The sequence below is a fragment of the Macrotis lagotis genome, chromosome 2 (assembly GCF_037893015.1).
Source record: "Macrotis lagotis isolate mMagLag1 chromosome 2, bilby.v1.9.chrom.fasta, whole genome shotgun sequence".
Classification (NCBI taxonomy): Eukaryota; Metazoa; Chordata; class Mammalia; order Peramelemorphia; family Peramelidae; genus Macrotis; species Macrotis lagotis.
Window position 1 is genome coordinate 131465529 of NC_133659.1, and position 24411 is coordinate 131489939.

The following is a 24411-nucleotide window of genomic DNA, read 5'->3' on the forward strand; positions in this document are numbered from 1 at the left end:
AAAAAAACCAAATAATTGTTATCATTCCATGTCCAATAATAAACAGGCATGGGAATTATCTATTTTTTTTAAGATAATCTGAAGCAGAAAATTGATTTGCCCAAGACCATTTGCTTAAGTTAGATCTAGAACTTAGATACAGTCCAAAATGCCTACTTCAATTTTCTTTTCAAACATTTGTGATATATCTCTCAGGAGCCAGGAGTAACAAATAAACTTTAATCATACTACTAGAATTAAATGAAAGATTCATCATATTTCAAAGCCTGAAATATTCAACCTGAAATAAAAGTCAAAACATTTATATAACTTTATTTCTAAAGTCTGGCTGCCTCCTATGCTCAAATACTTGGATGAACACAAAAAAACAATGAGCCTTACTATCAGTAATGGGCAGACAAATGATTCAACTTCACATTCATAAGAATCTACTAGAGAGGAAATATGGTGCCCTAATGATGCTACAAAGTGGTATAACAGAAACTGATAAAGATAACAGTGGACATAAAGAAGGAGGAGGGCTGACCATGTAACTAATATGGAAGCAGTATAATATACTGTGATATTAACCTTATATTAATAATACATTTGTATGGAAATTAAAAATTTGCAAAGTACTTTATAGACTTTAGTACATTTAACCCTCACAACAATCCTGGGGATTTGATGTCCATTTTACAGATGAGAAAACTGAAGCAAACAGAGGTTAAGTGACTTGCACAGGGTCATACAGCTAATACATATTCAAGGTTGGGCTTCCTGATTCCAGGTCTATCCACAGAGTCACCTAATTTATTCCATAATATTTTCATTCATTCATTCATTCATTCATTCATTATTCCATAATATTATTACTTCAAAGCATTTCAGAAAGAATGATTGGGGGGGGAGGGTGGCTAGGTGGTGAAGTGGATAGAGCACCAGCCCTGGAGTCAGTAGGACCTGAGATCAAATCTGGCCTCTGACACTTAATAATGACCTAGCTGTGTGGCCTTGGGCAAGCCACTTAACCCCATTTGCCTTGCAAAAAAGAGAAAGAATGACAGAAAGAGAAGGCAACAGAAGAAGAAGGAGAGAGAAAGAAAAGTATCTGAGAGAAAATGAGAAAAGGAAGATGAGTGGATATTGCTCTATGCAATCACCTCTGACATTAAGACCAAAGTACCTGGCCTCTATTTGTTTACAATTATAATTGTTTGCTTTCCTTTTTATGTTTTTTCTTGATCTGATTTTCATTCTTAATTGCCAATATTTTTGAAATATTTATTGTAATAGTAATTTGTTCTGAGTTTGAATATATCAGAGAGAAGGAATTAAAAGAAGTATTAATAAAAAAATGCTATGTCATTTGAGCCTAGACAAGTAGGATGAAGGATAAAAAGAAAAAGAAACTGGTATACAGAAGTGAATATGGATGGAACCAAGATGGCAGCATGAAGGCAGCATTTCCCAGAAACTCCTTCCCCACAAAACTCCAAAAGTCGTCAAATTATGACTTTAGGCAAAATTTAGAGGGGCAGAACCCACAGAAAGACTAAATGAAACAATTTCCCAGTCCAAGATAACCTAGAAGTTTTGCGGAAAAGGTTGTGTTTCACCTGGAACAGGGGTTGGAAAAAAGCCTCAGCTGCAGCAAAGCCCAGGGATCACCCAGAACAGCTTGAAGGGGCGGTGAGAGAACTGCTGCATCAGAGTGAGTGGGCAGTGAGGAGCCCCAGACTCAGAGCGGCCCTGTGGTGAGGACCTGCAGCAGGAAATGGGGAAGCCAGCCTGTACCCCCCAGAGCACAGCCCACAGATGGTAAGGGGTCAGGGGAGATTGCAGAGGTCTCTCTGCTCTCCCTGGGCAGGACTCTGCTGTTTGCCCACACTCAGATCCAGGCAGTTTGGGCTTCCATACAAAGATAGCCGAGCAGGGCCCCTCCTCACAGCTCCAGGGCAGTGGGGAGCACCTGTGAACATCTATATATCAAAGAAAAAGCAAGAGAGCATAAGACTTTGGAGGAATAAAGGTCCCAGTGGAGTGTCCCAAAAAAATCCCCAAAGCCTTGGAAGTGCTGTAAGTTGGTCTTAGGCTAAGGAAATGAGCAAACAACAGAAAATGAAGAATCTGACCTTAGAAAATTACTTTGGTCTCATGGAAGATTCAGAAGACGACAAATTCGAAGCTTCTGCATCCAAAGCCTCTAAGAGAAATAGAAAATAGGCTCAGGCTATGGATGAACTCAAAAAAAAAAAAAGACTTTGAAAAGCAATTAAGGGAGGTGGAGGAAAAATTGGGAGGAGAAATGCAGATAAATCATGAAAACCAAATCAACAACTTGGTGAAAGAAATACAAAAAAATACTGAAGAAAATAATGTTAAAAACCAGTTTAGGTAAAATGGAAAAAGCAAAGCAAAAGGCAAATGAGGAAAAGAATGCCTTAAAAGCCAGAATTGGCCAGCTAGAAAAGGAGATAAAAAAGCTCTCTGAAGAAAATAACTCCATCAAATGCAGAATGGAACTAATGGAAGGTGATGACTTTGCAAGAAATCAGGAAGAAATAAAACTCTTCCAAAAAGGTCAAAAATTAGAAGAAAATGTGAAACATCTCATTGGAAAAACAATTGACCTTGAAAATAGATCCAGGAGAAATAATTTAAATCTTATTGGGCTATCTGAAAGTCATGACCAGGAAAAAAGCCTAGATTTCATTTTGTTTGGTTTTTTTTTTTAGGTTTTTGCAAGTCAAACAGGGGTTAAGTGGCTTGCCCAAGGCCACACAGCTAGGTAATTATTAAGTGTCTGAGACCAGATTTGAACCCAGGTACTCCTAACTCCAGGGCCGGTGCTTTATCCACTACACCACCTAGCCGCCCTAGACTTCATTTTTCAAGAAACAATACAGCAAAATTGCCCTGAGATCCTAGAAGCAGAGGGTAAAATAAAAATTGAGGGAATTCACCAGTCACCTCCTGAAAGAGATACCAAAAGAAAAACTTCCAGGAATATTATAGCCAAATCCCCAAACTCCCAAGTCAAAGAGAAAATACTAAAAGCTGCCAGAAACAAACAATTCAACTACTGTGGTTCTACAGTTAGGATTACACAGGATCTGGCAGCATCTATCTACATTAAGGGCTCATAGGGATTGGAGTATGATATTCTGGAAGGCAAAAGATCTTGGTTTACTACCAAAAAGCAACTACCCAGCAAAACTGACCATCCTCTTTCAGGGGAAAAGATGGACTTTCAATGAAACAGGGGACTTGCAAACTTTCCTATTGAAACAACCAGAGCTGAACAGGAAGTTTGAGCTTCAAGTACAGGACTCTGGTGAACCTTAGAGAGGGTAAATGAGAAGGACTAACTATGAGGAACTTAATGATGTTGAACTGTTTGTATTACTGCTTGGGAAGAAGATATTGATAACTCATATGAACTTTCACATTTATGAGAGCTGTTAGAAGTTGTGTGTGTGTGTATATATATATATAAACAGGACACCGGAAGGAGAGAAACATAATGGTATAATATAGTAAAAAGATGGAGTCAATGGGTGATAAAAGAAAGTACTGGGAGGAAGAGAAAGGAGAGGAAGAAGGGGGCTAAGATATTTCACATAAGAGTTCAGAAAAATCTTTGACAATGGAGAGGTATGGGGGAAGGTAAGGGGGAATGAGTAAGCCTTCATTCTGATCAGAAATGGCTCAGAGAGGAAATAACATACACACTTTATAGGGTATAGGAAATCTATCTTACCCTAGAGAAAACTGAGAAGAAAGGGATGAGATAAGGGGGAATAGAGGGAGGGAAGGGGGGGAATAGGTGCTAGAAGAGAGGCAAGATTGTGGGTCAGATACAGATACAAGTCAGATACAATACACTTTTGGACAGGGACAGGATGAAAGGCGATAGAGAAGAGAATAAATGAGAGTGGGGAGGAATAGAGTTGAGAGAAATACAGTTAGTAATAGCATCTGTGGGAAAAATATTGAATCAACTTCTCTGGTGGACTTATGATAAAGAAGGCAACTCACCCCAGAGACAGAGAGCCATTGGAATCTAACAAAGACTAAACATTTTTTTTTCCTCACTCACTATTCTTGAAGTTTCTCATCTTCTTGGGGGGGGGGGGGTATGTTTATTCTTATAACAAGATTATTGTAATAATATAAAATAAACCAAAAAAAACAGAAGAAATTTTTTACATGAAGTCCAAAATGTTTGTATCACTTCTCTTGGGTTTTATCTATTATTTTTCCTTGTGTTTTATGTTGGCTAACAAATGTATATATTATTTTGCTACTTTATTTATTAATGTGTCAAGAAATTTCTAATTCTATTTTTCTGGGTTATTCTATAATTCCAAAATAGTTTGTAAAAAAAGAGTTCTTATCTTAAAACTTGGTGATGGTAACTTTTCTTTGTTTCTTAGTGCATTTTATACTTTTTTTTGAAAACTGGTAGAAATTGGATTCCCAAAAAAACTTGCATCCTATTGTTACAATTATCTAGTAAAATTAGCCTTAGCTATTTAGTTCCTATTAAGGCAAAATGAGCACAGTATGACAATTTTTAAGGTACATGAAAGCATACCAGTAAATTTCAATGATATATTCACGTGGCATTTTGTATAGGTGTTACTTACAATTAAAATACTATCCAGTACTCAATTTTGCATAGTTTTGAATAAAAAATGACCCCCCCCAAAAAAGTGAATGGAAGATAGAAGTGAATAGAGGATAAATGAAAAGAAAGACATTTTTAAAAAAATTAAATAAAGCAAGGTAACAAAGTAGTAAAATGATTTATAGTAACTAAGGGAATTCTAATGGATGAGAATTAGAAAAAGTGTGAATAAATGTCATTGAATGTGCAAAGTTAGAAAGCAAAGTGCTATAAAAGAGTAACCCCTAAAATAATTATTCAAATTGGGTAGAGCCAGGTAGAATTTTGATAAAGAGTTTTGAATATTTTTCCTGGAACCTGTTAAATTGAGTAGAGATGTTCCCTCTAATCTGTAAATGTTTCTACAAAGAGAGATGAAATTTTTTTGAATAAAGTCTCACAAGGTATAGTCAGAGTCAGGTAGAGAGAAGCCAGGAACTTTCTTAAGATCTCCTGGGTTTCTCCTCAGAAACAATATTAATCAAATCTCTAAATGAATTTTGGAAGAACAGAAGCCATAAAAGAAGAGGATGGAGCATATTCTAGCAAGATCTGTCTGGGGGTGGTGGGGAGGGTGTGAGTGTTCCCAGGGGAAGGTGTGAGTGTTCCCAGGGTAGGGAACAGAAAACCAATCCAGGAGTGGAGGGGTGAGGCCCTCAGATGTGGGAGAGATCTCTAGCAAAGGTCCTTGGAGTTCAGGCTTGTCAACAGCACAGAAGACCACCCGGGAGAACTCCAATGTAGGTGCCCCAGATCCTCATTCAGGACCACTATTTAGTCTGTACAATGGACTGGATGGCCCAGTACAAATGGCAAGCCTCTAGCATTCTCAACCCAGAAGGCCTAACTTAGTGAGCAAGCTACTGGTGTTGCAGCACAGATGGCAGAAAAAGCAAGTCCCAGATGTTCCCAACATGTTCAGCCTAGGGAGTGGGCAGCTGGCATTCCTAATCCAGATGGTCCAGAGAACAAGCCACTGGCACTCCAAACAGATCAGCCAGTGAGCAACCTCTTGGAGCTCCCAAAGTTGATGGCTCCAGGACAGTGAACAGGATTCAAGGGTTTCTAACACCAAAGGACTGTGAGCTGTCCCCTTCCCCAGGCAAAGAACCTTGAGATAGTGACCAGTAATAAAACTCAAAATGAGTTAAGAAAGATCAGAGAAAAGCAAGGTCTATCTATAGACAGCCAACTGGTAAACAACGTAAAGACTAACAGACTGCCTTCTGTGGGGTGTGGAGGGGAGGGAAGCAAGATTAGGGGAAAAATTGTAAAATTCAAAATAAAATCTTTTATTTAAAAAAAATACTAGTGGGAAAAAAAAGAAAGTTACCTGGTAGATAAGGATGGACAAAACATCATCTCAAAAGAAGATGAAAGAAAAAGTATTAATTGTGAAATTGCAGGAGAATATGAATTGGTCTCCATTCAAAGAGCTCAGAAGGAATTTTAAAAATCAAATAGAAAACCTAGGAAAAGAAATGTATGAGAAATTCAATATCTTCTTAAAATTTTTATTTATTTATTTATTTTTCCAACTATAAGCAAAGATAGCTTTCAACAATCTTTTTTTTCAAAGAGATCCAGGAGAGATGATTTAAGAATTATCAGACTACCAATAATCCCTGTTCAAAAAAAATAGCCTGGGCTTTCTAAAAAACAAAAAAAAAAACTTTTAAATTTAATCTGACTTAATAACATCTTTTCCTTGATTTTGTCAAGTCTAGGCAACACATAAAACAACAACAACAAAAAAATAGCCTGGACAACAGCTTTTAAGAAATCATCACGGAAAACTGCCTTGATATCCTTGAACCAGAGGGCAGAATGGTCATTGAAAGAATCTAGTCTATCACCTCCCGAAAATGACTCTAAAATGAAAATGCCAATAAAGTCTCACAAGGTATAGTCAGAATATTGTATCCAGATTTCAGAATTATCAGATCAAGGAGAAAATTCTGCAGGTGGCCAGAAAGAAGCAATTCAAATACCAAGGAGCCACAGTCAGGATTACACAGGACCTGGTTGGATCAACATTTAAGGTTCAAAGGGCCTGGAATATGATATTCAAGAGGGTAAAGGAGCTTGGAATAAAATCAAGGATCAACTACCCAGAAATATTGAGCATACCCTTTCAGGGGAAAAGATGGACATTTAATAAAATAGGAGACTTTCAAACTTTCCTAATGAAAAGACCAAAGTTGAATAGAAAATTCAATCTTCAAACAGGAGACTCAAGAGATTCATAAAAAGGAAAACAGGATAAGAAAAAGACTGCCATTCAATGAGATTAAATTGGTCACATCCTACATGAGAGAAAGATTCTTATAACTTTTAAGAATTTTAACTCTATTAGAGAGTATACTTAAGCTGAAAGTATGGACATAAGTTTATTTTGATGGAATGAATAAAAAAATAGACATTAAAAAATAAAAATAGGAAATGAAATGAGACAGGAGGAAGAAGGCAGAATGGGGTAATGTGATGCAAAAGACCTATTATAGTAGAGGGAAAGGGAGGGGGTGATAATTGCTTGAATCTTACTCTTATCAGATTTGGATTTAGAAATTTATCTTACCCTTCAGGCATTAGGAGGGGAAAAAGGGGGGATGGGGAAAGGAAGGAGGGACTAATAAAATGGAGAGAAGGAAGAAGGGGGAAAGAAAAGGGAGGGGAGACTGATAGATGGGGGGGTGCAAATTGAGGGAGGTGGCATTTAGAAGTCTTAAAAGGTCAATCTTTTATATACCAAAGAGCTAGGGATGGAAAAGAAACAGGAGGGGTGGTGGTGGGGGTTTGGATTGCACAGTCCACCTAATAGGAAGAATTACAAAAAGTGAGTAAATAAGTAATTTAGAGGAAAGGTTTAAGAGTTGTAAGATTGTCATATAAGATATGAGGACAAGGGACAGTGCAAGAGAAATATTGCCTAAGGAAATTTCTGGTGCCTATTAATGAAATCTGCTTCCTCAGGGTTTGGTCACCTCAAATGACAAGTGACTATTATGTGTATGAATGTAAGAGTAGAAAGTGTCAGGGTAAAAAAAATGTTGTGGTTAATAAATCTTTGAAAATGCCAAGATCATTGGTCATTTGTCCTACCTAATCTTTTCTGTTTTTTTTTATTTTTTACAAGGCAATAGAGCTAAGTGACTTGTATGCCCAAGGTCACAAAGCTAAGTTTAATGACACTACAAAACAGACAAAAATCAACCCAGTGTCAAAAATGCTAAGTTTACACACCAAATATTTTTAAAGACAAAAAATAATAAAATACTAACAACTCTTCATAAAGTGTAATAAAATTTATATATAAATATACATATATTTTTTGATACATAGATATGCTTCTGATATATATATATATATATACTTCTGATATATAAATTAGGAAATTCAAATTTCATCTTAATTAGCCAAATCAGACTTAATAGACTTTCCAGTTTTCCTACTAGTAAAATGGAGAAATTTCTATTTAATAGAATAACTCTATTATGGATAATACAATAGAATAATAAGTATTAAAGTTTCTAAAAACTCTAGAATTTCTCAGTAAAATTAGAATAAAATATCCCTACTTTAAAAAAAATTGTTCCATAAAAGAGTTAAGTCATTTTATATGAATTAATTCTCAAGTATTACCCAGGTTCACATTTCAGTATTTACTAAAGTAAAATAAAAAAAGTCATTTGAGGGAAAGCCTAAAAAGCCTATTCAAAAGATAAAGAACTGCAGGGAAAATAGTAATAGGCAGCATCATATCATTATAACCTTTTGTCAGAGGAATCTCAAAATGATACTTGCAACTTTTAAACTAAGGTTAATAAAATATATTTAACATATAAATGTAATCCCAAAGTTAATGGTATGGTATGGATTATGACATTTATAATTATAATAATAACTAATCCATTTAAAACTAAACAAAAAAAACAAAACTATATTTTTACCTCCGTGGTTTTCCCATCAGTCGTCTAATTTTTCCCCATTCCACTCTTGTTAATTTTCGGGTCTTCAGATTAGGAAAAGACTCTTTCAGACAGACACAGAAGTCATTATCTCCTTCAAATAGTGGTCTGTTAAAACAAAGGTGACATTTTAGCAATTTTCAATTAATTGATCGTATTCTTAAAATGAATAAAAATAATGCACACTAACTTCCTATGATTACTCTTTTGGTTAAATGCTAAACTTTCCATTATGAAAATAACTGTTATTGCTAAGCTACTATGTATTAATAACAATAGCTAGCACGACACAGTGCCTTAAGTTTTACAAATAATTCATTGTATCCTCACAACCATGAGAGGTTGCTATTATTATTCTCATTTGTCAGATGAAGAAAGTGAGGCTGAGGTTAAGTGACTTACCAGCATCACGTGGCTAAAAAAGTGTCTAAATAAATTACTCAAAATGTTATTGCTTAAGATATATTACTTATTTTTTGGCAAGATATATTATTTATTGACACTTATTGTGTTAAACTTAAAAGATGCGAAGGGATCATTATCTGCAAAGGAAATATCATGACAGATCAGGTTGTTATTGTTTTTCTGTCATTCAGTCATTTTCTGTTCTTCATGACCCGGTGGAACATCTGTCCATGGGGTTTTCTAGGCAAAGATAATGGAGTGATTTGCCAGTTCTCCAGTGGATTAAGGCAAAAGTGATTTGCCTAGGGTTACACAACTAGCAAGCATGTAAGGTGGAATTTGAATTCAGGTATTCTTGACTTCAGGTCTTTGACTCCAGGTCCAGTGCTCTATGCACTAAGCCATCTAGCTGCCTCTCCCAGACAGACCATACCACTAATTTAAAATTAACTAGAAATATCCTTAATGTGTGCCCCTGCAGAAAGCACATATTTTCTTGATTTAAGGATCAAGTCTTAGTTAAGTTATGATGTCAATGTGAGGAGATGTGAGGAGAGTCAACTTCCTCCCTAGATGTGCGGAGAGTCAACTTCAAAACCCACAATTAACACCAATTAATCAACAAATATCTACCTATATAACAAGTATACACCTACTATGTATGAGACACTGTGCTAGACCCTGGGGAAACAAACAAAAAAACAACAGTTCCTGACTTTGAAGAGATTACATTTTATTAGAGGAATAACATGTAACTGTCTAAATATAATAAAAAATAATGATATAAATAAAATAATTTTGAGGGGGGGAGGGGAGAGCATTATAAGTTGAGAAAATCAGGAAAAGCCTCATAAAGGATATGGTGCTTAAGTTAAGCTTTGACAGAAACAATGGATTCCAGGAGGGGGATTCTTCTTATTTTGTTTTGTTGCTAGGCAGTGGGGTTAGGTGACTCGTCCAAGTTCACACAGCTAGGTAATTATTAAGTGTCTGAGGTCACTTTTGAACTCAGATCCTACTGATTCTAGGATCAGTGCTCTATCCACTATGCCATCTAGTGGCCCCAGATACATTTTTGATATGAGAGAGAGCTTTGAAGAGGCACAAAGGCAGGAGATGAGGAATAGCATGTGAGGTAGAGAAACAAGTATATTTAGGTTTAACTGCAAAGTGCATGAAGGGAAGCTCTGTTAGGCGGTTAAATCAGCCCTACAATTCCAGTAAGTGTGTATGATGATTAATGGGTCCAGGAGTTTTGACTGGCTCCTGGGAGTCCCAGGGAACTTTAGGGTAGGAAACTGAAGATTTGCCCTGCCCAAAAGAAGCTAAATGCTTCATAGCAGAAGGGTAGATTTGGGAAGTGAATGGCTGATTAAGAAGATGATACTGTAGAAATGAGTTTGAATTTCTGGAACATGGTTTAAAATGTAGGAATGATGGGATCTTGACTCATAATAGAGTGCACTTAGAGAAAGAAAGTAAAAATATACTTTCCAGGAATTCTATAAATCTAATGAAATGATCTTTCTCATCGGACTTCACTCATTTTGGAATGTTTTGACTTTTCCATCATGCCTTAAGAAAATTCATCACTGAGAAATATTTTCTCACAAGAACTAATTAATTAATTTTGTTACTTACACCTAATTAAAGTTTGCCCCCCTGATCTGAAGGTAGAGTTATAACATCCTCTAATTATGGAGAAGGCACAGGACAGATATCTCAAAGATGTCTTTAATCTCCCAGGCATCTCCTCAGTACTTTACCATTTCCTTGCTCTATACCTTTTCAGCTTTTTTTAAAAATGTATAGTCTTCCCTCATTAGAGTCTAAAATCCTCAAGAGTACACATTATATTTCTTATTTGATTCCCCAGTGCCTGCCATAGAATAGTTAATGGGTTTTTTTTTTGTTTTAAAGTTTGTTTTGGTTTTTGCAAGGCAAATGGGGTTAAGTGGCTTGCCCAAGGCCACACAGCTAGGTAATTATTAAGTGTCTGAGATCAGATTTGAACCCAGGTATTCCTGACTCCAGGGCTGGTGCTTTATCCACTGAGCCACCTAGCCGCCCTGAGTAGTTAATGTTTTAATGATTATTAACTGACTTTAAATAAGAAAGGAAGAGAAAAGTATATCTACACACACACACAAACACACACACACACATATACATACACCCAAACTAGATACCATAGAGTTGCCAAGAGATGAACAGGAAACAAAAGCCATAGAAAGTAATCATTAATAATGACTTGCCTTAGATCTAGACGCAACATACACCAATTATAATTAACAGATAAAATACAACATATAGACAACTAACAGGAACATATAAGACCAAAAGCCATTCCCCAATATTTAAATGGTCAGAGGATGAGGAAGACATCCTTCTCAAAATAACAGCTGTCAGCTATTAACAATCATTCTTTTCTCAGCTCTGTTTCATGCTCTCCCTCTTCCTCTGGATGTCTCCCAAGATCTATACTTTGGGGAGGAATCCAGGCCAATCATCTTTCATTCCTTCCTCCATCTGCTTCTGACTTGACTCAACTTCTTGCCATACACCCTTCCGCATGCAGGTTCTTTTTCTCTTTTTCCTCCCATTCTTTCCGTTCCCTTTTCTATACTCAATTTACTCAATAGAAGATGAACTCCTTGATGGCAGATACTGTCTTTCTTTTTACTTATATTTGTATCCCTAGTGCTTACCACAATGTCTGGCACATAGAAAATGTTCAATAAATGTTTATTGACCTTATAAGAAAAAAATGTTCCATTATTGATAATCAGAGAAATGTAAGTTAAAACAACCTGAAATTTTACTTCAAAATGAGTAAATTGGCAGAGATGACAAAAGGAATAGTAAGTGTTGGAGAGGGTATAGAAGATAGGTACACTAACGTACTGTTGATGGACCTGTGAATTGATCTGATCAGTCTAGAAAAAGTTTGGAATAACATGATCAAAGTAATTAAAATGCCTGCATCCTTTGAAAAAGAGATCTTTTTTTTCTAGGGATATACACCTTCAATGAGGTCAATAAAAAAATGAAATCTCCAAATATACCAAAATTTTTATAGCTGTATTTTTTGTTGAAGGAAAAAAAAATTAAAAAGACAGAAGACAATCAACTGAGAGAATGAATTGTGATACATGAATGTAATAAAATATTACTGTGCATTTAAAAGATGATGAACAAAATGAATACAGAAAAACATGAATAGAGACATAAAATGACATAAGCAGAGTCAGGAAAACATACAAAATGACTACCACAGAAAGGTTAAAAGCAAGAAACTGAAACAAAATACTGCAAAATTATAAGGAACTAATTTGGTCTCAGAAGAGATAGGAGAAGGCACTTCTTATTGCACTGCAGCAATCAGGGACCATGACATGAGCATAGGACACTATATATGACATCAGATTTTTTATTTTGTTTTTTTTTTTGTTGTTTTTTAGGTTTTTTGCAAGGCAAATGGGGTTAAAGTGACTTGCCCAAGGACACACAGCTAGGTAATTATTAAGTGTCTGAGACCGGATTTGAACCTAGGTATTCCTGATTCCAAGGCCGGTGCTTTATCCACTACACCACCTAGCCACACCCTACATCAGATTTTTTAATTTGCTCTTTTTTTTCCTTTAATACTTTGTTTTAAAAAAATGGTTCTCTGGGAAGAAGGAAGAAGGGAGAAATCTTGGCAATGTAAAAACAAGATAAATTTTTTTAAAAATCCCTATTTAAGAATATTAACCAGGGATCCTAGTGCAAGAGGAAAAATTGGCCTCATAAATACAACTGATATCTGGCAGGAGAAGACTTACAATTGGAATATGAAGGTGTATTCCTCATAGCAAAAGAATGAAAGGTAAAAAAAATGTAAAAGTAGCATTGTCTAATAAAAAGAAATAACAGGAATATGAGAAAGAAAGCAGGATAAAAGGAACTTGAATGAAGATCAGTGGAAATAAAACAGAAATGATATTATAAAAATATAGCTCTCCAGACAGAAGAAGGAAACAGATAAATTTGGGAAACAAATCACAAACTTGGTACAGAAAAATAATATAATAGTCATAGGGAACTTGAACTTCCTTGGACACTTAATTCCATACAACATTAATCAAGTAGCTATTCTAGAACAGGTACTATGTTAGACACTAAGAATACAAGGACATTTGGATGGAACTATTCTCAAAACAGAATAGTCACTTATTTCATGACTTATGTTTAACTTGATTCTTTTTTAAAACTGATTTGTTTTCAAATATGGAACATTATATATTCTCCCTCCCATCTTCCCTCAATCACATGGGAAAAAGAAAAAGAAAAAGAAGACCCATGTAATAAGTAAACATAGTCAAGCGAAACAAATTCCAGTCTAGGTCCAAAAACATGGGTTTCATTTTTCAAATAAGTACATCAACATCACCTCAGAAGGAAAGGAGCATTATCGGTCCTCTTAAATTGATCCTTTAAAAAGAAGAGTAAGCAACAAGACAGACTAGTATTTGTAATATAATTCTTGCAAAAAAGAAGTGGGGAAGGGGAACTGTATTTTTGGGTGAAGTGAAAATGATGCTATTTTATTTGTAGTGAAGTGATCACACCATCTAGAAATGTGTGATTAAAAAAACAGAAAAAACAAGTTCTAATCTGATATTTAAGCTATATTTGAGAAAAGAATTAATTTCAAGGTTTCAGCAAAGAGATAAGAAAAATTGCTTCAATGGCATAATACAGCTCTTGAAGGGTATGTCTTACTGAATAAATAGGAAAAGACATAAGTAAAAAGGGGAATTGTCATACTGTATATTCTCTGGGTCAAGCCTGCCCATGAGGAGAAGGCTCTCAAGAATAAAATTAAGAAAACACAAAGAAAAACAATTCTGATGATGAACAAAAGGGAAAGCTGTCTAAAGAGGTCAGTGAGGATTCTAGGAACCAGATGATCCCGGACAAGTCAATTAACCTTATCTGTGCCAGTTTCTTCAATTGTCAAATGTGGTTAATTTTAATAGTACCTACTTCCCAAGGTGGTTGTGAGGATCGATTGTAAAATCCTAGGAAAGTTCCTGGCACAAAGTAAGCATATAATAATTATGATGATAATGATGAAGAATTCAAAATTGTTCATAAGATCTTAGGTTGTAGAACATCTGTTTCAGTAATACTACATAATGTAATATTGGGTTCAGTCCTGGGTATCCTAATTTAGAAAAGGTAAGACAGAATATATACAGAATATATTAATAACCAGAATAATGTAGGCCTAGATATTATGCTGTTTGAATTTTAGTTGAAAGAACTGGGGTTCTTTAGGTCAAAGAAAAGACTCAGATGGGGCAGCTAAGTAGCACAGTGGCTAGAACACTAGCTATGGAGTCAGGAGGACTTGAGTTCAAATCCGGCCTCAGACAATAACTACCTAGCTGTGTGACCTTGAGCAAGTCACTTAACCCCATTGTCTTGCAAAAATTCAAAACAAAAACAATAAATAAATAAAAGCAGCTATGGTAGTAGTCTAAATATTTGAAGGGAAAGACTTGTTCTCCTTGGCCTCAGAAAGTCAAGACAGAATTAGAGGCATAATTATGTCCAATTCAAGGAAATGTTCTTAACAACAACAGCTACTCCCTGTTATCCCTTCAAACTGGAATAGGCTTGTGTAGATACTAGAGGTCTTCAAGCAAATGCTAGATATTGTGAAACATGTTTGTCAAAAGGATTATGGTATAGGTAGTCACTCAGATCTCTTTTAGCGCTGAGATTCTATGATTTTGAATATGTGATTCAGATAAAACCCTGACCATCAATAATCTTTCCATAACCATTAGAAACCTGGAGAGAGGCAAGAAACCATCTCACATAAAAGTCTCTAAAACAAGAAGCCAAGTTGGTCCCAGAAATCATTCTATTTCTTAACCCAAAGTAACTGTGAATTCCTTGAGCTTGAGAGAAGTAAGAAGACAGCTATTAGTGCACAAAAATAGAAATTTCTAGCAAGTAACAACAATAATCTTCAGAATTTTTCCCATAATTTTTATAGCTGTGTGGCTAGGATTCAATCAAGTAATTCTCAGTTTCTTCCTACTTATATATATAGAATACCTATTAACAATTTCTGTAAGTACATCTTTTGAAATCATAAGAATATTTTCCAAAATGCCATCTGAATAATTTTTAACACCAATCATGTCTGTATCATCAAACTAACATAAAACTTGAAAAAAAAGCTCTTTCACTGCATACAGTAATCTGTTCTTGAAGAATTTACAGAATGTTTACTGTGGAGTATCTCTCCACTATTGTCCATTAAAAAAAAATCACATTAAGGACTTTGGATCAAGATGGTGGAAAGAAGTCATGAACTTTGTTAAGCTCTCCCAGATTTCTCTCAGAATTTCCCTAAGAAATTTATCAAGTCTCTAAACAGATTTTGGAGCAACAGAACCCAAAAAAGAACAGAGTGGAACATCTTCTAGCAAGGTCTGTCATGGGGAAAGCATGAGTCCATACCCAAAGCAGAGAACAGAAACCTAGTCTATGGGCAGCGGGGGAAGATGGGAACTAATCTGGGGGTCTTGGCTGGGGAGAGATCTCCGTGAAAAGATCTTGAAGTTCAGACTAGAGTCAGCTGTGCAGTAGGCAGGTTGGGAGAGCTACACCTCAGATGCCCGAGACCCAGATGGAGGGACCCTGGAGTTTCCAGCCCAGAGGGCCTAACCCAGTGACTAAGTTACTGACATTCTGGCACAGACATCCCAGACACAGCCTAGGTGTTCCCACCATTCCCAAAGACCCAGGGAGTGGCAGTTGGACCAGAAAGAAAGCCACAGAAAAAATTCCTTACTGATGGGTCTGGTGCCTGGAGCTCCTAACACTGACAGCCCCAGGTCAGTGAGCAGGCCTCTAGGGTTCACAACACCCAGTCTGTGAGTGGGCCCCTCCCCCAACACAAGAACCTTGAGATAGTTCTCAGTAACAAATCTCAAAATGAGTAAGAGAAAAGTAGGGCATGTTGAAAGTTACCTTAGAGATAAGGAGGGCAAAAATGATCTCTGAAAAGGAAAGCAGAAGGGGTACCATGTATGAAGCTATGGAGGAGAATATGTATTGGTCTCCAGACCAGACAGACCTCTTAGAAGAGTCAAAAAGGATTTTAAAAATCAAATGGAAAAATCGGAAAAAAGAAATGCAAGAGAAAATTAATCTTATAACAAAAAGTGACTCAAGAAAACAATTCTTGTAAAAATACAATTAAGCAAATGAAAAAATAGATCAAATGGAAAAAGAGATGCAAAAACTAACTCAAGAAAATAATTCCTTGAAGAATAGGTTGGGGTTGGTGGAAGCTAATGACTTCATGAGACACCAAGAATCAGTTAAGCAAAATTAAAAAAAAAAAGAAAAATGAAGAAAATGTAAAATAATTCATTGGAAAAACAACTGACCTGGAAGATACAGGAAAGATAATTTAAGAATTATGGGCCTATCTTTCAAGAAATCATCAAAGAAAACTAATCTGATATCCTAGAACCAGATGGCAAAATAGTCATTCAAAAAAAAAAAATGCAGCAATCACTTTCTGAAAAGGACCCCAAAATGAAAATGCTAAGGGAAATTGTAGCCAAACTCCAGAATAATCAGATCAAGAAGAAAATTCTGCAGGTGGCCAGAAAGAAGTAATTCAAATACCAAGGAGCCATAATCAGAATTACACAGGGCCTAGCTGCATCAACATTAAAGGATCAAAGGGCCTGGAATATGATAATCTGGAGGGTAAAGGAGCTTGGATTACAACCAAGAATCAACTACCTAGCAAAACTGAGCATATTGTTTTAGGGGAAAAGATGAATATTTAACAAAACAGGGAACTTTCAAACTTTCCTAAATGAAAAGATTAGAGCTGAACAAAAAAATCTGATCTTCAAACAGGAGACTCAAACCATTTATAAAAAAAGGTAAACAGGAAAAGAAAAAGGCTGCCATTCCATAAGATTAAACTGGTTATATTCCTATATTGGAGGAAGATCCTCCATAACTCTTGAGAATAATGGCTCTATTAAAGGAAGTGTACTTAGATTGAAAGTATGGATATAAATTGATTTTGATGGGATGATTTAAAAAATCACATTAAAAAAATCCTTACATTTGACTCATCAACAAATCTTCTAACTCCTTTTTCAAAAAGGAAGAAAGAAAAATTCAATGAAGCTATGGTTAAGGAAATGGCTTATTTGATTTGTTTTTTTTTTCAGGGCAATGGGGTTAAGTGACTTGGACAAAGGCCACATAGCTAGGTAATTATTAAGTGTCTCAGGCCGAATTTGAAATCAAGTCCTCCTGACTCCAAAGCTGGAGCTCTAGCCACTGCATGACCTAGCTGCCCCAATAGATGGCTTATTTGAGAGGGAACAGAACACTATCTAAAAAGGGAGAGGAAGTGAGGAGAATAATAATTTATTAGGTACCTACTATGTGCAAGGCACCATGCTAAGTGCATTTAAAAACTATCTCACCTAAAAAAAAGAGTAATGCTAAGGACCAAACATCTATGGATGATTCCAATTTATAATGTTTGGAAAATTTGAATTTATAGCTCAAATTAATATAACACATAATACATACTTATCTATATTTGAATAGAACCATTCATATATACACCATTTGTGTGCTTTAGGAAGTTTGAGAAGGTTTCGTAGTCGGAAGCCAATCTTCTGTGAAGCTTTTTTGTCTGGTGTTGACATCGTTGCTGTGAATTTCTAGAAAGTAAAATACAGACATTATTTGAAATTCAGTTTCTTAAGTGAAAACAGATATCTGTCATCCTTGACAGAAAAGGGAAATATTTTTGTCAAACTTTATAAAACATTCAAAATTCCTAAGCTCAAACTTTTTTATTTATATTTAAGTTGTTTATTTTATAAGAATTTAAGGCTTAAAGGCTTTCATAACACATATCATAAAAGTTAAAATTTAAAACCATTTTCTTAATATATGTGTGTGTGTGTGTGTGTGTGTGTGTATAATGTCTTCATATGAAAAAAAAGGATTCAAGATCTTATCAATATGGGCACTATTTCCAGGGATATATCACAAAATCTTCCCATCTCTTTCTATGCTACGACAATTTCCTCTCACAAATTGTCCATATATATTCATGCAACATACAGCCTATCCATCTATAATTCTTCATTTTGCTCTCTGACCAACTCACCTACTTCCTGAATCATTTATTTTAAAAATATATTTTGTTGACAACCTGTTTTTATATCACTTTTATTTCCAAATGTGTTTCTCCTTTTTGGCCTCCCAAAGGAGGTCATTGTGTATGACAAAGAATGAAGAAGCAACAAAAAAAAAATCTTATTTTTATTTTCAAATTCAGTGTTGATTTTGATCTTTGCTCTAACAAGTCAATGATCTGACTACAAACTAACTCTGGAATGCTGTTAACTATGTTTTTTGAAGTTGCTTCATGGGAAGTAAAAAAACTCCCTAAAGTGAGAAACAGAATAGGTTCTAAACCAGAAAACTGTCTTTATTAGTAAATTAACATTCTATTCTTTTTTAAAAGACATAATTTGTTGCAACAAATTCCAGAAAACATTCAAACATTTTGTTGCAATGTAATTTCATTCGAAGTAGATAGGTAGATAATAGTTGCTAGAAACCTGAATACTGGAGTTAGTGAAATACAAAAATTCATCACCAGCATGTTTCTATGTTTATTAAAAGACATATAATGTACAAATAAAGAACATAGATGAAAATTACATACAGCTTTTATTCTTAGTTTTCTTCCTTAAAGATCCTATATTTTTTGACTATAAATGTGTGTATATACACACACACACACACACACACATGTATATATATATATATATATATATATATATATATATATATATATATATATATGCTAAGATTATAATAGTGGAGCTTCTTTGAATGCTATCTACTTCAATAGCCTTTTTTGGAAGCCATTTACTCATTTTAATCTTGTTCCAATTGCTCAGGAATTTTGGGAAGTCTTTTTTTAAATGTCTTAAAATCCAATTCATAAGTCATTCTCAATAATGACAGCATGTACTACTGAAATTTCTGACAAAGTGTGGTCAAATATCCTCTTTTCTTGAATCCCTATTCCTCAAATTGCCAGTTTCACCAACCAAGCCTCAGCCTTCAATGATTCCCATCATTCTTTGCCTGCCTTCCTTCCTACACATCTGCTAAATGAAAATGAAATGAAAAAAATCACTTAACTTTTAACTGTCTACTACAAAGTTATGCTATACAACCTCAACTGAACCCTCACTGCCACTAAGTAATCCTCCTATACCTATCAATTCTCCACTGCAGTTTTCCCAAAACGTTTCATTCTTTCTCAATCCTATGGCTCTCCATAATCTCAGCTGAGAACTTTGCCTCTTTTACTGATAGCCCTGTAAGTCCCACTCTTTCACTTATTTTCAGTCTCTCCCTGTGCAGAAACATGTTTGCCTGATTCTGAAAAACTGTCACTTAATCCTACATTCTCTGCTAACATCCTAAATCTTTTCCATCCTTGCAGCTAAACTCCTAGAAAAGACCATCTATATTAAGTGTTCCACTTTTTCTTTCATCTTCTTAATTCCTTACAATTCAGCTTCCAATCTTATCATTCTACTGAGTAGATCACTCCAAAATTAGTAATGATCTCTTAGCTGCCAAATCTAGTGACCTTTTCCAAATCCTCATTTTTCTGTGACATTGTTAATCACTCTTTCCTCTTTGATAAGAGGAGAGCATCTCAATAGGTTTTCAGGACACCACACTTTCCTGATTCTCTGAGTGTCCTTCGTGGTTCTGTCTGGGCTCTCTCCCTTTATACTACTTCATCTGCTGATATCAATTTCCATGGATTTAATTATCATTTCTATGCTGATGATTCTAAATCCATCTAGCCTGCCCCAAACTCTCTGCTGACCTCCAATCTCACATACCTTCGAACACCTTTCAGACATCTCAAACTGGAAGTGCAGTAAACATCTTAAACTCACTATGTCCAAAACAGGACTTGTCACCTTTCCCCCAAACCCTCCTCAACCCCCCCCTCCTTTTATTGTGAAGGACAACACCATCACCCCAGTCTTTTGGACTCATAAATGAAGAGTTATCCCAGCCTCCCCATTATATCTCTCCCTCCCCCCTCCTCCTCCTCCCCACCATAAACTAATCTCTCTCTTTTTTTTTTAAAGTTTTTTGCAAGGCAAATGGGGGTTAAGTGGCTTGCCCAAGGCCACACAGCTAGGTAATTATTAAGTGTCTGAGACAGGATTTGAACCCAGGTACTCCTGACTCCAAGGCCGGTGCTTTATCCACTACGCCACCTAGCCGCCCCTAAATATTCTTTTTTTTTTTTTTTTTTTAGGTTTTTGCAAGGCAAACAGGGTTAAGTGGCTTGCCCAAGGCCACACAGCTAGGTAATTATTAAGTGTCTGAGACCGGATTTGAACCCAGGTACTCCTGACTCCAAGGCCAGTGCTTTATCCACTACGCCACCTAGCCGCCCCTCATAAGCTAATCTCTTGCCAAGGTCTGTGGATTTCACCTTTGCAAACATCTCTCATGCACCAATTCACACAGAAAGGAAAACACTGCCTCCACCCTAGGGTATCTCATGCCTGGACTGCTCCGGTAGCCTGGAGGTGGGTCTGCCTGCCTCAAATCCATTCTCCATTCAACCACTAAAGTGATTTTCCTAGAGCACAAGTCTTTCCCCTGCTCAGTAAACTCCGGTGGCTTCCTAATGCCTCATGCCTCCTGGACCAAATATAAAATGTAATTTGGCCTTCAAAGTCCTTTATAAGCTAGCTTCCTTCTACCATTCCAGTCTTCTTGCTCCCCAACATATATTCTTCAATCCAGTAACACTGGTCTCCTGGCCATTCCATGAACAACAGTTTCATCTCATAGTTCTAGGCACTTCCTCTGTCCATCCCCCTTGCTTGGAATGCTCTTGCCTCCTCTGCTCTGCCTATTGACCTTCCTCACTTCCTTTAAAATCCCACCATCTACAGGAAGCAATGGATAGAATACCAAGTTTAGAGTCAGGAAAATCTAACTTCACTTCTAAGCTTGTATGATCCTGGGCAAGTCGCTTAACCTTATTTGCCTTGGTTTCCTCATCTGAAAAATGAGCTGGAGAAGGAAATGGTAAAACACTCCAGCATCTTTTCCAAGAAAACCCCAAGTGGGTCATGAAGAGTCAGATACAACTGACACAATCAAACAGGAAGCTCCCCCAAACCCCTCTTAATTTCAGTGTCTTCCTCTGTTAACTAGTTGCTACTCATCCTTTACACAGCTTGCTTTGTAAAGATTTGTTTGCATGATGTCGCACCCTTCTCCCATACTGTGAGCTCAAGTGCAGGGACTGCCTTTCGCCTCTTTTTGTGACCCCAGTGCTTAGCCCAGTCCCAGGCATGCAGTAGGTGCTTAATAAATGTTTACTGTTGGACTGATTGATGAAGACATTACTAAACCTCACTTATTCAGCAGACCTGACTCTCAAACTTCTAGTTTCACAAATTAAATATGGTCTTAAAGGTTGAAGACTTGCCACAGCAGATATGCAGAGCCCTAATTACAATACTTTTGAACATGATGGAATTCAACAGTGCTGTACAAAATGATGAAACAGATTATTTCAGAAAAACATGAGCAGACATATTTGAACTGAATAGAATCAGGACAACAATTTGCACTGTAACAACAATTTTAAACTTAAGTTTTGTAAGTCATAAGAACTCTGAACAGTATAATGATCATCCATGATTCCATAATGAAGAATGATACCTTCCTCCTGACAAAGAGGTGATGACCTAAAATGCAGAATTAGACACACATTTCTGGACATGGCCAACATGGAAATTTGCTTTTGTTTGACTATGCATACTTATCACAAGGGTTTTGTTTTTCTTCTTTTTTTCATTGGGGGCAGCAGGAGAAAGAGAAAAAAATAAAATTTTATTGAAGAAGTAAAAACTTAAAATAAATGGGATGCTAAAGATGACACCTCATTCTTTCCACAGCATAGGTGGAGAAGAGGTATAAGGATGTAGAATATTACATATCAATAGATTTTCTGTTGACATTGATTGATTTTGTTGAATTTTTTAATTCTCCTCTTCTGAAAAAATTTTGTTATGGGTGGAAGAAAGGATAAAGGAGAAAATCTAGACGACATATAAAACAAAAACAAGGGTTATTCAAACAAGTCCTATCTCTAAATCCTTCTAAAGTCTAAGGAGGCAATCAAAATTAATATAATAAGACTAATAGTCTTATGATATAGTAAGACTAATTTTTGTCTGTGCTGTATGTAAATTTGAAAGCACATTAGGGATGCCCATTAATTGTGGAAAGGCTGAAGTTGTGATTTTTGATTGTGATGGAGTAGTATTGTGCCATAAGAAATGACAAGAGAAATGCCTTCAGAAAAATCTGGGAAGAACAGATGCAAAGTGAAGGAAGCAGAAGCAGAACACTGTACATAGTAACAGCAATGCTGTACACAATCAACTGTGAATGACTTAGCTATTCTTAGCAATCCAAGATAATTCCAAAGGACTTATGATGAAAAATGCTATCCACCTCCAAAGACAGAACTGAATGAAGATCAAAGTATTGTTTTTTAAACTTACCTTCTTTTTCTTGGGTCTGTTTTCTTTTGCAACATGGTTAATTATAAAAACACGTTTTTGTATGACTCTATGTATAATCTGTATCAAATTGCTTGACTTCTCAAGGAGGGAAAAGGGAAAGGTGGGGATTTAGAACTCAATTTTTTTAAATGAATGTTTCATATACTTGGAAAAAAAACATAAGAAATTTTCTCCTAAAAAGGGTTAAAGTTCCTTGTATAAAAAGTTTTTGGTTGTTGTTGAGTTATTTCAGTTGTGTTCAATTCTTCATAACCCCACTTTAGGGTTTTCTTATCAAAGATGCTGGAATTCTTTCTCCAGATTATGTTATAGATGAGAGAAACTGAAGCAAACAGAGTTAAGCAACTTGCCCAAGGTCTCACAGTTAATAAGGATCTGAGGCCAGATTTGAACTCATGAAGATAAGTCTTCCTGGTTCCAAGTCCAGTGCACTATCCACTGTACCACCCAGTTGACCATCAGCAAGGTTACTGTCATTTCATTATTTTTATGGTTTCATTATTTTTCAAATAATGGTTTCATTATTTTTAATTTCTATGGAATGTATTGTTGCTATTTCTTCAATTTTATAAAATACTCTTGGTCTATCTGTAGTTTAAAACACTACTCAGTGACAATAGTGCTGATAGGAAAATAAAAATCTACATTACAATAATCCATTTTTTGAAGTTGTTATCAGAAGTTGTTCTGAGAAGCAGAATCCATCAAGATGTATTGTAAGATTTGTATAAGCAGTATTATAGCATTACTAAATTCAGTACTTTCTTTCTTAGCTTCTTATATGTCATTTTGAAATATAGAGCATCAACTAAGGATGCTAATAGTGAAAGGGGTTATTTGTCTTCACTCTATACATTATACTCTTTGAGATAAAAAAGAAAAAGACTGCATGCTCCCTCAGCAGTAGTGGTGTACAGGACTTAATTTCCCCATTTCTATGACAGGAAAAAAGTTCTCACACGACAAATCTATTTACTTAATGTTTGCTATGCTTAAGAACAAAGAGTAAGGGCATAGGCGTAGGATTGGTTTCAAGTTTGAAGCTAATAAATGAAGTTAAAAAAATAAATGAAATAAAGAGTATCACTTTTTATCATAATTTTCACTTTGATTCTTGGATACCAGTTTCTGCAAATAGCTTATTTCCCAAAAATTTATAAATGCTGGCTCAAATGTATTATGCTAGACTGCAATTCTTCTTTCATTTTACAAAATGCTTTTGACTCACACATACCTGTGGAACCATTGCAACTCTCTGGTTTCTTTTAGGGGACCTTGTATTTAATTGTCTGTCATCATCTTCACAAAAAAGACGGCTTCGTTTTGAATTTCTGAAGGGCTATATGGCATAAATGTAAAAGAATTAAATGAAAAAGAACAATTTTCCATTCTTATATACGATATATATTCCCACAACAGGACGATATATCCATGACTTGATTAGAAATGTCAATGGAAGAAAAAGTGCCAGAGAGAAATTTATTTAGAAAGCAGTCAGACAAATATTTTCACATGATCAGTCTCCCAATCTCCTGTCTCAGTTCTACTCCATCAGCCTGAAACATGGTTGGGTTCCTATCCAAACCAAATGGCAATCACATCAATCACAAGTTTATTTATTCTTGATTATCTACCTCTAAAATACATTTTTACTTGGTCTATACAAAATATAATT

At 35.7% G+C, this 24411-nt stretch overlaps 1 protein-coding gene across 4 annotated transcripts in view; it reads right to left on the reverse strand.

Moving 5' to 3' along the window:
* The window catches only part of LIN9 (lin-9 DREAM MuvB core complex component), an 81742-nt gene that overhangs the window by 27582 nt on the left and 29749 nt on the right, over positions 1-24411 (reverse strand). For all 4 annotated transcript variants that reach the window (XM_074222821.1, XM_074222820.1, XM_074222819.1 and 1 more), the window contains 3 exons: positions 23971-24075; positions 17656-17789; positions 8602-8727 (listed from right to left, as the gene is read on the reverse strand). In XM_074222821.1, coding sequence (XP_074078922.1) covers positions 8602-8727; positions 17656-17789; positions 23971-24075 — 365 coding nt within the window. The remainder of the gene's footprint in view (positions 1-8601; positions 8728-17655; positions 17790-23970; positions 24076-24411) is intronic.